The sequence below is a fragment of the Alligator mississippiensis genome, chromosome 3, assembly GCF_030867095.1.
Source record: "Alligator mississippiensis isolate rAllMis1 chromosome 3, rAllMis1, whole genome shotgun sequence".
In the NCBI taxonomy this organism is placed as follows: domain Eukaryota; kingdom Metazoa; phylum Chordata; order Crocodylia; family Alligatoridae; genus Alligator; species Alligator mississippiensis.
In genome coordinates this window covers 112,522,501-112,536,984 of record NC_081826.1, presented here as the reverse complement: position 1 = coordinate 112,536,984, position 14,484 = coordinate 112,522,501, and the positions used below count along the sequence as shown (strand labels likewise).

Sequence of the window (14,484 nt, the reverse complement as noted above, 5' to 3'; positions counted from 1 at the left end):
AACAGTATGATCCAAGTTGTTTATTTCGTTGATAGAGTAGGTAGTGACCTTGTACAAGGCTGACTCAATTTAAACAGAAGTCAGTCTAGAAATAGACTGGCTCTTGAAGAAAGTATATTTTCTGCTAGATACCTATTCACTCTTCTTTTAGATACCAAAATGTCACATTGTGGATCCAATATATCCTAATATCATTTCTTTTGATATTAACTTCCAATACTTGATAAAACTAATTTCTATTATACAAGCAGAAAGTAGTTAAAACTAATTAAAACATTTTATTCAAAACATGGGCAAAACCAATACACAGAAAATAGTGAAATGAGTCCTGCTATCCTGTTGCTCAAGGAGCAGTTAATATAGGTGGTCTTGCAGGCGATATATGTAAATGGCCAGATAAGAAACCCTACTTAAGCTCTATCATGAGAGCAAGTCGGGATCTTTAATTTTTTTTCCCCATGGCTTAGGGAAACACTGGAGCCCCTCAGCTAGTGGGCTGAGTAGAAACTACATTCTTGAATGTAAGACTTAGCGTAAGAACAATTTATTGTTCTGTCCTTTCCTTTTGCTTGTTTGTTCTTATATCTCTGTTTATATCCCAAAGTATGGTAACTGATTTCTTATGTCTTTTGTTTTTTTACAATAAATCTTTTTGTTATCTTTTATAACTTACTTATTGTCAGGGTAAGTGCAATTTCAGAGTATTTGACCATACAGGCAAGCCTCTTCTCTAGAAGGAGAGTCTATCTTTTCTGAGCACATGACTGGACAAAGGTGCAATTCTTCTAGCTGGCAAAATCTCCTCTGCTAAGAGCTGGCAAGGCCCAGGAGAAGCAGGTAAAGGTGATGTGTCATTGGTCAGGGAACTGACTTTTGGAGCATCTCAATCTGCTCTCATTGGTCACAGCAGATGTCAGAGAGGGGTTTGGGGCAGAAGGGCACCCCTGAAGATGTGAGAACATCCCAGGAGTGTCTTAAAGGTGCTCCTGGCCACATCTGGGGTTGGAGAGTGTCACAGTAACATAAACCCACACCACTGCTTATGAAAAATAAACATTTTTTTTACCTCTACAGATAGATTTGCTAACTCTGGAATATTAAGTAACATAAAATTAATACATGTCAAAGAGGAACACCATACAAGGGACTATAGGGAGTTCTGACAGAAGCAACAGTTTAAAAGGTGCCAACAAATCCATAACACAAAATCTGTTTGCAACAGAGCATAAACCAATTTGATATACTTATTGATAGGGAACTACCTAATTTGTTGGGGCTGCCTCCAGATTTTGTGGGGAGAACATGGGCCTGGGCAGCCATTTTACAGGCGGAGTGTAGCAGCCCACCATGCCTGATTACAGAAGAGGTCCCAGTGGCCTGTCCCCTTACTGGCAGGTGATGCCTGTCATGTGGCCCTCCTCTTTGCCATGCAGCCCTACCCCTCACTGCCAATGGATGGAAAGGGACAGAGCCACAGAACAGGCAGCCCTTGCAGCCAGTCAGTGGCGAGGGGTCATCTAGAGTTGGTCTTTTGTTGTAATAAAATAAATAATCACTGTCTTGCAATATGCATAACCAATACCTCACACTTTTTTCCTCAATCATACTGTCTACAGTCCTTTGAGCAGGCAGCACCCTCCCCTCCTATTGCTGGGCTGCTACAGTGCACTGAGGACCTGCTGGGTCCCTCTGAAGAGCCAGTATTTTCTGTTCCATAATTTTTTTCCCCCCCATGGATTTCACAGACATTGCCTGAATTTCATGGGTAATGTCAAATTTTATGGAATCTGTGAAATTGCAAATGTGGTATGTCCCTGCTCACTGATGAAGTTTTACACACACACACACACACACACACACACACACACACACACACACACACACACACACACACACACACACACACACACACACAGTTTGGCTTAAAGCCACATCTTTCTCTGCATCTATAATGCTACCTTTGAGGAAGATCAGCCTTATACCTCTATAGACAGAAAACAAAAAAATAGAGGCCCCTTTCTTGAAAATTCAGTTCCATCCTTAGGTATCATATAAATCTAACAAGAGCAGTGCTGACCTTCTGCAATGGGCATAAGGATCCTGGGTTTAAAGATTTTCCCCAAGAGATTATTTATTGGTAAGCAGGTGCATACATACAGATATACACTCTTAAATATTTCTCTTAAAGTGCTTTGACTTCTTAAAGCACATCATCAAGAATACATACATTCCTTTTTAAAAAAAGACCAATTTTTTATTAGTTACACTTACACTAGCCTCCAAAAGTCTGAAAATACAAAATCCCTTATTAATTGTATTCTTTTCCATTTTCCATTCCAGACATCTTACAAAGCTATTTAAGTACTTTAAAAAAGTCTGAGATTTCTTCAGTTGATATATTTACTGATTATCAAACAAGTAACATTTGTAAGCGAGACAAATGCACATTTTTCCCCTTGAAAATTTTAAATGGACGAAATGTAGATTTACCTAGTTTTCAGTAAGGAGAGCCCACAACTTCAGGAACTTATTTCTGTGTTTTGGACATTACTATAATCTAAAAGTTAGCAGCTATCTTTGTCTTGACCTGTAGAGGGAGTTTCCTCATTTTTGCAAAAGCAAGCTCTATCGAAGTGGAAGATATTCTTACCTGTGTAAGGCTTCTTGTTACAACTTACATTTCTGTAGGAGACCATAGTGTTCTAGTTTATCTGCAATTTGAATATACTGTACTCATGTTTAATGAACTAATTAATTCAGGGCAAGTTTCTACTTGGTCACAGTATCTAACACCTGTTAAAAAGCCCTTTAGTTGCAAAAGAACCATTATATTATACAGTCATTAAGCTTAAATTAAATATATTAGAGTAGTGGAAAAATCTTTTTATACAGTATTTTAGTCAGTGAGACAAGAACATTTTAAATAATTAAAAAGGCATTAGAAGTTACAAATGCCAGTATGTATCAAATAGTTTGTTTAAATACACGTTTTCTAAAATTGTTTTCTCAAATATACTCAGATTGTACCCTTATTAATAAATGTATGCTAGTAAAAGGATTAGATATCCTGATTACTCCAGCAGATGAACATTATACAAAAAATACAACAGTATTGTTTTCTGTAGAGTGATCCTTCAAGAATCAGCAGATTTGTTGGCACCTTCTTCTTCAGCTTCCTGATAAGATCAATTTCCTTCACAATGAGAACCAAGTATAAATTTCAAGAAAGCCGTATTCAGTGAAATTAGACATCTGCGTTTTTCTTCTGTTCTTATACATACCTGATGGGGATAATGTAGGAAAACAGGAGGAGGAACCGAAAAAGGTTGCGGTACCATGGTCCCACAAATCCTTGCAAGGTTACCATAACAATTGACAGTGCAACGAGAGCCAAAAACAGGGCTTTGGTCAGTTGATTCAGTTCAAGGTCCAGCAAGCCAACCTAAGGAAAGCAATTCAGTAAATCCAGGTTAGCCATAAATTGTTCATATACTCACACTTATGCAATACAAAAAATAGGAAATAAAAGACCAATAATAATTATTAGAATTTTAATTTTTCTTATGCTCAGCTCAATTCTAACAACACATTCTAATAAACAACTCTGATTACACTTATATGTGATAGAAATTGTTTATTTAAAGGCCAATTATATTTCCAACACATGCTATGAACTGTACCACAAATATCTTTTGGTGACCTTTATTATAGAGAATATATCCTTCTTGGGCCTACCCCCCAATTTTCTCCTATTATGTATATATTTTTCCACCCCTCACTCTGAGAAAAATTACCGAATCTTTGTGTTATCCTTGTAGCATGGTGAACTGTTAATTTGTTGGCATTATATCACAAAACTTGTTACACTTGAAAATCAAATCCAATAATATATTTAGTTGTATGTCTAACCCATCTGAATTTGTTACCATTCAGTGCTGTTTTAAAGAAATACCATTTGGAAATCTGCAGTATTTAAAAAAAAAAAAACCACTTTTAATAAATAATGACAAAAATAGAAAAAAATCCATTTCAAATGTAATATTTATTTTTAATTTAAGACAGCAAAATAGAAACCAGGTTTTCTACAAGTAAAATAAAAACATATTCAAGTAATTCTTATAAGTGCTATCATAAAAATGTGTTAGCTGGGCAGTTAGTATGCTTCTAAATAAGAGATATTTTGAATACTGTACAACTAAGACTTCCACTTTTCCAATAATGTATATTGTATTATAAGTATTTGAGACCCACTTTTATGGATGATCTTATAGTCATGAAAATATGTGGGAAAATCATGTCAGCAAGACTTCCCTAGGCTCCTTTACAGAGGCTCTTTTATCTATAGACCTTGCCAGCAAAACCAGTAAAACATAACACTTCCCTAGATAACAAACAATCTGTAAAGGAACTATATTTAAGTAGTTCTGAAAAATTCCAGCATTCTTGCTTGTGCACAGGCTGTCCCTTCCCTTGAGAACTAGGCAGCTGAAGACCACAGCGGCTGATTTATCAGCTGCATTTAAAAAGCAGCACAACGAGGACAAATATCTTGCAATTTCCGCTGCTTCAACTACTACATAGTTTATGCTTGAATTATTGAGAAAAATAGGTTTTTGGATTAAAATGAAGAAAAATTAAGCCAGGGAAGTAGAGCATGTTTCAAAGCCCAGATCTTTTTGCGTTGACAAAGGCAGTCTAAGTTTCAGGCCTCGCTGAGGATCAGATGAAGTCATTATTCATTCAGTCAGGGAAAAAAGACTCAATTACCTCAACCTAAAGATGCTATCAATGAATGCAAAGTGCATATTTTACTCTATTCATCCAAATCCCATTAAAAAGTGAAAGGAATGATTTAATCTGGCCTTCTAGAGTTGGTCTTTTTTTGTAATAAAATAAAGAATCACTGTCTTGCAATATGCATAACCACTACCTCACACTTTTTTCCTGAATCATAGCAGTGAAAGACTGTAAAGGCAGAGACAAAAACTAACAGAAATGAATACAAAGTTTCTTTTGAAAAAAAAATGCCACTTTTAGGCTGGAAACATTAAATGTAGGCCACTGCACATTGATATGTAGCTAATACAAAGCAGTAATACCTTGCTAATTGATGACGACAGATGTGAATATAAGAGTTTAGAATCCAACAAAAAGCTGTTGGAACAATTTTTTTTAAAAAGAGAGGGGGGAAAATCTCTGGTAAAATATTTTTTCCAAGTACGTGCCAAATGTCTTCTTTTGGGAAAGTGATTTGTCGTCTTGCAAGATAACTTTATCCCTGTCTAGTCTTCACATCATATTACTATACTAAGTGAAGTCAACTGTGACATCCTCCTTTTTTGGTAGGGCGCACGTACCTCCAAAACTCTTTTCTGAATTAGGTATACTTAAAAATACAAGGTATGTAGCTTTATACTATACTTTTACACGTACAGTATTTTCTGCAATCAAAGCATGAATCACGAACGATTTTATCTAGGTAGCTAAACATTTCATATTGACAGCTAACCAATTTTCCATTAACTATGCTTCAGTGTTGGTGAAATAGGCAAGTTCATATTTCAGTGTACACACCAGATCCTGTGCTTTTATAAAAAACAAAATTGTAGTGTGCAATCTTTTAATAAATGAATCATTTCCTAGTCACAATAACCTGTTCTACCCTAAAATATTTATAATGAGAATAAGTAATTATGACTACATAAGAAATAGATAAATTAAGTATACCAAGTAATTTTCAATATTTATTGCTATTTCCCATATTTGTAAAACAAATTTTCTTCTACTTGTCATAATATTTGTTCTATTTGAAACAACTGTGATAACAAAATTAAATACGCCACTGGAAATTTTAATCTCCAAGGGAAAATTTGTACATAATGTCTATGACAACCACAATAGTTTTGCAAAGGGGCTGCTCTAGGATAATGAACACAATAATTGCCTGTATAATCTAAAATGCTACTAATGGCAACAATCACAAATCCATTTAGCTCCTCTTTAATTTATGTACCAAGTTTTAAATAGCTAATGGTTCTCAGTAAAATAATGGTTTATACCAACAATAAAGGGTAAGTATGGCATTCTCCTGCTTAAACAAAAAAAATCCATCAGTCTAGTTTTTATATTATTTATTTATTTATTATGTTTGAATCAATGAATGAGTAAAGGGCCCAAGTATTCACCATGTAGCACTGTACTGGTACATCAGAAAGTAACAAGGTGTAAGTCACACTATTTACATTAATGAAATCAATTTATTTTAATTAACAAAGGTAAAAAGTGACAAAAACTTTACCCTTTAACAAATAATGAAAAACATCAAAACAATAAAATTATTATGACGAACAGCCATCTATGGTTTACTTCTGTGAGGACATCATGCTTTGCAGTTATTCTGCTACTAATATAATAGCTCTTCCAATGTTATAAACCAAACAGATTACTACAACTACTGGAAAAACCCTCCTAATGTTTTAATGTAAAATGTGACATTTCATGAAGATTGCCACTGGTACAAATATTTCTCAACATATTCCTTAAGTCAACTCAATTACAATTTAGTCTAAAACTGCAATGGATCTAACAATGGAAGAGGAGCTTGTGCAGTTTCTCACCTGTAACTTTTTTTATAAGGTATCCTGATTTTGATGTATTTTCTTATGTAAGACTTTTTAAAGTAATTATATTGCAGTAATCATTCAGGTTCTGCACTGACTAACACCATATTGACTGCAATGAGGTTTCATGGCATGTATATCAGAGACAGATTTTGCCCTTCATTTACATTGCAATAGTTGAAAATGCCTTGAATACTAAAACACACTCTGAACTGAACTTTAAGTATCATTTAAGAAATAATGTGATTACTTTTCTTTACGCTCTTAAAGTAATTATAGCTCTATTTTAAAGTAGCAGAAATACCATAAAATGTAGATAAATAAAATTTAATAATTTCAGACTCTAAATTGTGCTCTTGCTTAGACATAGTTTTTGTATAAACATATACTGTCACTTAGAAAAATGGCTGATATATGGCAATTCTTTCACAAAAAATGTTAGCTGCATATAGACTACTAAACATATCAGCAGCACAAATATAAAGCTCTCTGGTTTATTACACCAGTAATCTTTTGAATAAAATAATTTTTAATTTTGTTTTAAAGATTCTCTAAATAAACTGAAAAACCATAATGCTGCAATCACATTTTCTATTTTAATATTTTATACTAAATCTGGATACGAAAATTTCAAAGTCTCTAAGTCTGTCCTTTTGCTATTTCAATCATTAAAAAAACTCCTATAATTTAACCTGCCAACTGTCACATAGTGTATTTCTTTATTAAACAAGTGCCCACTTTGGATAATAGATTAAACAAATTCCAAATATAATGTTAGGACTCAAACCTATTCAAGCACAGTAGATTTGAAATTTATGAATTTTCTCTCAACTCATCCTACGTGCAAGCTTAATACAAGGAAATATGCAAATTAATGCAAACTCTATCATGCTCTGTACCAACATGTTTCTTGACTTTTTAATAAAACAACCACTAACGTACACAAAAGAACATGGCAATACCTAAAAACAAAACATGTACAGAAAAAAAGTTTTCTACACTTCATCACATTTTCACATTGCACAATCATTCAATCCTAAGGGAAGTAATGACTAACTATAAAAAACAGTTCCTGAAGTGTTAAAAAGCTATTACAAGCCTTATACTTTCAGGATTATTTAGACATTTTGCAAGCTAAGTATATTTACCCTTTAGAATTAATATAAAATCTAGAAAATACCAATCTTGATCTTTCATTGCCTTTAACATTGATTCTCTGCAAAAATGAATGCACATTTTATGTTGATTTTCACACAATATAATTTCAAAGTGCCAACAGAGACATGCTGAATTCTTTTATTGCTTTGAATAGCAAATCATATGCCTTGAAATCTGAATTAAATACCTATACTATATTGATTTGGAGGTGAATACTAAGCTAAAAACCTTTACATGTTTGACCTGTCATAGTGCTTATATATGAATACGTATTTTACTTAAAATGCATTTCCCTTGCAACAAACAATAAGCATACATTTTTACATGCATAATTTGAAGCTTGTGTCTAGAGAACGTAACTAGTTTTTACAGAAATATTTCACACAATTAATTTTCTATGGCTTTAAGTACAGAAATTAATGGTACTACTCTCTATACATCTTCTGCAAAGAAGTTTCAGTACATTAAGAATTAGGCTTCTCAGTAAATACTGTCATTTTCTGGTTATTTCTATTATGTTAATGAATCATTTGTAACCAGTATGGTATTTACACTTGAATTAAACTTACCTCTTTAATAACTTATTTCCTTTTTGTAATATGTATAATAGCACACCAGAATGTAAAATATAAATATATGCATTACCTCCCCTCTCCACCTTTGGTAAATAAACCTTATGTTCACTTTCTATTGCTGGCACAGTCCCATGTCAAATATTTTTGACCTGGGGCGCATAAAGTTAAGCACCCATGCACCTATCTGAGAGTGGCCTGATTTGCAAAAGTGCTGACGTTCACTACCTCTGATGAATGAAGGTAACAGGAGTTGTGGGTGTCCGTTACCTCTAAAACCCAAAATTTATCTACCTGGATTTCAGAGTCAAGGTACCCAAAGGTGCCCATGTTTAAAAAGATTAAGTGATTTAAAAAAAAAAAAAGATTTGGCTTTCAAAGATGATATCCTTTATCAGAACATACATTATTTTTACCTGTATGTACAATAAAACTGTAGTTTTTAAAGGTGAAAACAAAACAAAGTGAATTTATCTAGAAGCAATGTGACTTGTGTTTAGCATAAAACAGATGATGAATTTTATTTTTATTTTCATTCACATTAATTTCTAGTATACTAAACAACTTAAAAAATAAAAAATAAATACTCCACCCTTTTCCCCTCCCCCATATATCCTCTTTACCCCAGTAATCCTGAATCTGCAGTATCACTTTTACAGTATGGATTCTGCTGGTTAATAAGTTTGCTTGCATGATTAGTTACATGCTTCCTTAATCTATTTCAGTATCTCGCCATATTATGCCTGCTTCAAGTTTTAAAGATAAGCAGCAATTTCCTAAAGGGATGCCATATCATAGTTTGGTCAGCAGAGGGTACTCAAGATCGGTGCTATATATCTTTTCCCCAAGAAAGCCCTCATTTGGTAATACAGTACAAGTAAACAATGCCATTTTTAACTGGGTCACTTATACTCTTAGAGTAACATGTAGCAAATACTGCTATGCAAATGGCACCATTTTCCTCTCATTATTTATTCTTTTTTAAACACTTGGTTTATATTAAGCTAGTCAGAAGAACTCTAGGTTAATGCAATTTGTAATATAACTCTAATGCATATTCCATTTCCATATTTATATTTTCTTCTTTAAGAAGTTATTTTCAACTTATCACAAAATAGATTCCTACATACAGACCTAAACTAATAAATATCACAAAGTTTCAGTACACATGTGCAGTTCACTGATACTCTACATTCTTTTAACTACTTTAAGTAGCTATCACACAAAGTAATACCTGATAAAAACATATACAGGGCATATTACTGAAAAGATTAATGGCTTCTAAAACTAGCTTGTCTACAGAGAAGGTTTGCTTTGTTAATATCATGCCTTCCTCTATTAGATACTATCAATTATCAGTCATTTTCACAGGACCTTCATCAATTTACAATAATTACTTCAATAACCTGTGCTATCTAGTGACATCAGAAACTCCAAAATCTAAAAGCATTCAGAGAATCAAATCACAGGACGGAACACTGAAAAAACTCCACTTTTCAAACTTATGTGCTAAAAGTTAGGCACTTAAATAAAAATGGTCAGATAATCATTAAAGCAAAATGAAAATTGATACTACTCAGAGCCTCTGAAAATCTGGACACTTTTTGGATTGCTAAATACAGATTTAAGATACCTAATTTCAGAAGCAACATTTGAAAAGTTTTTGGTCCAAGTTTTCAGTTGTCACATGCTCCCCTTGCCTTTGGTAATTTTGCAAATATACAGACATTTTAATTGATGCCAATAATTTATTTTTTGAGCTTGGTTTTTACATTATTTAATTATCCAAAAATTTTCGAGGTTCATCGCACACAAATTCTAATTTAGTTGCTCTCTTAACAGTTAGATCAATGAACACACAGTAACTGCACACTAAATACATTAAAGCACATTCACTGGAGATGAGTGCTTATCCTTCACTGCCAAAACAGGATTACGTATGTTGGGGGGTATACTTCAGAAACCTGATGACAACCCTCCCACAAGGTTCAGCATATGTATACTGTGTTTGAAATGAAATGGACACTTGGATAAGCATTCAAGTCATACAATTTTTTAATAATGTTAGCTCCTTCCCCACCTCACACAAAGTGGGCAAGTGGCTGAAATTCCCATTTGGGTCTTATTCATAATTCTCTTTGGCAGGACAACTCCCGTAATTAGAAACTATAAATTAAATTGGTATAACTTATGTTTGAAAGATTGTGTCCCCCTATTTTGTGGACCAGTGGTAAATTTATTAAAATAAACAAAGACATTTTCACATATCAATACTATTTTTTTGCCTTTGGAGTTTTCTTCAGGGATTTTTTTTTATATTTGTGGAAATTCAGTTAAAAATAAAGTAGTTTAAATTGGGTTAATTTTGAAAATTTTATGCAATGTTTCCATGCAAAGGGCTTGTAAGGTGTATAGGAAGAGCAGAAGAGACTTTTATTATTATGCATTTATTACAGTGGTGCTCAACCTGAAGCCTATGGCCCAAATCTGGCCCACAAGGGTCCTCATGGGTTGGGAAATTTGGCAGTGGGAGAGCAGTGGCAATTAATACAGTCACCCCCTTACTTCCCCCCACCAAATTCCCAAGCCCCACACAGACAGGTTGGTTGGGCCACGCCCCCTCTCCCACACTGCCAGATCATAGCCAGACCATGCTGTTTGCCCCCCATGTGGCCAGATGGAGGCCAGGCCATGCCTCCTTAGCCAGCAGGGCCAGACAGGGGATGGGCCATGCTCCCTCGCTCTGCACAACTGGACTGAGGCTGGGCTGCTCCAGCCCCCCCCATGCAGTTGGATCTGGCCCACCTGCTGGGTCTGGCTTGCAGATGAGCCAGGCACTGCTCATCCGGCCTATGGGGCAAAAAGGTTGATTACCAGTGGTGTACAATTTAGAGTCCTACTGTTGTGAAGCTATGGAGATTCACAGTACAAAAACTCTCATTCTGCCCATGTGTTCAAGTGCATAGGAAATAAGCTTAGCTATCACAGCTGTACTCTTATTTGTAGAGAAGCAGCTTCCATTCTGGTCACCTTGGAAGGTTGGCCCTTAGGGAAGCTTGCATCTCCAGTATGCAGGCACCTTTCTTATTAAGGGTATGGACAGATACCGATTTGAAGTGCTAAGAATTTCAGGGAAATTTGCAGTGACATGAAAATGTGTCATGACATGCGCATGAAGCTGTTCAAATGCTCAACTGTCCAGAGTCAGGAGGTTGGTGTCTACGGATACCAGTGTGCTTTGCAACAGTCCTCATCTCCAGAGGTTCACAATGACCAGTGGCAGCAGACCTGCAGGATTTGCCTGGCCACCTTCACTGAGATATCCACTGAGCTGGACCTTACCCTCAAGTGAGAAGAGAAGCACATTGCCATCACCATCTGGAAGCACACATCTCCCAGCAGTCTTTAGCTCATCACCAGCCAGTTGGGTGTGTGAAATTCCACCAGGGAAGAGGCAGCATGGAATGTTCCCCTAGCTATCTAGGAAGTGTGGTCGCTCTGCCTCACCAACTCAGGAGAGGCTGGGAGTAGGAGGAGTGTGCTGCTGATCTTGCAGAGGCTTCAAGAAGGACATGTGACAGACATGCCACAACCCCTTGGTCTGGCAGCCCCTTTGGCAACACACCTGGCTGCAGGCCTTGACATACTGCATGGTGCCATACAAAGAACATATATACCTGGTAGAGCCCTGGTAGAGCAAATGCCCTACACAGCTCTGCTACCTCTGCTTCAAGAGTAGTGCTGACTGCCCCCTTCACCCCAGCCATGGCTGTTTCCAATTACAGCAGCTCTGAACTGTGCTCAGCTGACCTCTGAGTAGCTGCATGCAAACCCAACCCCTCTTCCTCAGTGCCCTTACTGGGCTTCCAACTAAGTCCAGAGATGCTGATGGGACAGGAATAGATATTTATACTGCACAATGAGAATTTTGTGAGGTGGGTTCATGCTGTGTTTCCCTGATGATAGAGCAAGACTAGATTCATGTGATGTTGCCAGTGTGATTCAGTTCAGATAATTAGTAAAATGCTCACCAGAGTCAACTCAAATTGGGCAGTACATTGGAAAAGGCTTGAAATCCATTTTCATGAGGACTAGGAAAGGTTTATATTTTGCGCATGAACAAAGGCAGGGCTGAGCAGCAAGCTGGTGTGGAAACATGTGATTGGGTGCATCTCCTTGGTGGAATAAAATTGGGTGTCAGTCACAGACAGACACTCTGAAGCTTAGAGGTGGGGGCGGAACCAATAGAAAAACTGTCTAGGAATCTGGAAGACTGAACTATGTCCTATAATAACACCTGTACAGTTGTTCGTGGTACATGTAACTCTAGAAAATGTCTCGCTGTTGAGAATTTCCTATTGAAAAGAGATAACCTTCTGTGGCAGTTTCACCATGTTTGTCCTCCTACAAAATGTTTGAATAGCTGTACACTTGCTTTCTGCAGCACTAAAAAGGTGTGTTTAGGAGGGTTGCGTGAAGCTTTGGTCACTGACTTGATTTGTTAGAGATTCGGCCCGATCTGGTAGCCGAATCTCCGAATCGAATCAGGAGACCCTTTCACTTCCCTGAATCGAATCAGAACCCTCTGAATCAATTCAAAGAGATTTGATGATTCAGACATAGACACAGTTTGAAATGTTTTTTCTACATACCTCAAGGTACTAGGTGGCTCGTGAATGCTGAGATGTTGGGGCATGGAGTGACGCATGGAAGTGTGAGGGGGTACCCCGCATGCTTGGCAAAGGACTTGGAAGTGGATCAGAAGCATTTCTGGTCCACTTCTGAGTCCACTGCCGAGCGTGCAGGGGACCCCCTCTGCCCCCTGGCTCAGTGACTGGTGCCTCCTGGGTCTGGAGGGGCACCCAGGGTCCCCCCCCGTGGCCGATCGCTGAGCTGGAGGGGGAGGCACTTCTGAGTCCCCTGCGCACTCAGCCACGGACCCAGAAGTGGACCGGACATACTTCCGGTCCACTTCCGAGTCTGCCACCAAGCATGCAGGGGGCCCCCCTGTACTCCTGTGGGATGCTCCATCCACCCCACCATCGTAGCATTCAAGAGCCATTCGTGGTACCTAGAGGTACGTAGAAAAAACATTTAAAGCTGTGTCTATGTCCAAATCACTGATTCTCCAAATAGGCATCAAATCTTCAGATTCAGATTCAGCCAAACTGAATTGGGACAGTGATCCAAATCGATGAATTAAATCACTGCCCCCCTGATTTGGGTCGAATCTGAACTGAATACAGCCCATTTCGCAAACCCCTAGTATTTAGTATTATAAAGATGCTACCTGTTCATGGCCTAAAATTACTCTTTTTCCATTTGGGAAAATTATACAAGTATGCTTTATGATTATTCTTTCCTCCACCATTCTCTGCAGCAGTGATGAACATATTACTGATCAGTGCAAATGACTTGTCTGCTTATTTTTAAAAGCAAATCGCCCAAGATTTCTTTTAGATTTTGTTCTTCTGAAAGACTAAACTGCTTAAAACAAAGTAAACTGCAAGAGAGAAGCTGCTGAAAAATAGTTCAGGTTTCCTTAAATTTACTCTTAAAGTATTCAAGTACCTTAACCAAACAGATCTTTTAAAACACTTCCACAATTCCATTCCCTCTACAGTAAGAAAATGCAGTACAAATCAGGTTTTGATATGCTCTTGTTTTAATAACTCCTTTTCCATGATTCTAAAATAAGCTGGGTTACCTCCCCTAAAAAGATCTATGTTAGGTTTTAGTTGCTTTTTCCCCAAATTGTAATCTTTGATGCACCTTTTTCACTTTCAGGTATTTACAAGAAAACAGCATATTTGAAAGTTTCCTTTAGCCCTAGAAACATTAAACTATAATTTACATTCAAACATTTAATTCCACAGATGAAAACTTAATAAAAGTTAAAATAAAAAGGAACTGAGGAGAACATCTAGGTTCTTGTTATCATTATTAGGAAAGAATTCCAAACATCCATCAATGATTATGCCATACATAGAAATACAAAACAAAACCTGACGTTAAAGTTGCAACTGCTTTTCATGGAAAGACTGACATTTTTAAAATAGCATAACATGAACAATCTAAAGAAATGACTTCAGAACTTTGCCCTTGATAAACCCCCTCAGACAGATTTAAATGTG

General features: G+C 36.6%; 1 protein-coding gene across 4 annotated transcripts in view; it reads right to left on the bottom strand.

The window, feature by feature from the left end:
* Nucleotides 1–14,484, bottom strand: part of ATP9B (ATPase phospholipid transporting 9B (putative)) — a 343,595-nt gene that overhangs the window by 85,299 nt on the left and 243,812 nt on the right. For all 4 annotated transcript variants that reach the window (XM_059724300.1, XM_006258252.4, XM_059724301.1 and 1 more), the window contains one exon: nt 3,282–3,442. In XM_059724300.1, the coding sequence (XP_059580283.1) occupies nt 3,282–3,442 (161 nt within the window). The remainder of the gene's footprint in view (nt 1–3,281; nt 3,443–14,484) is intronic.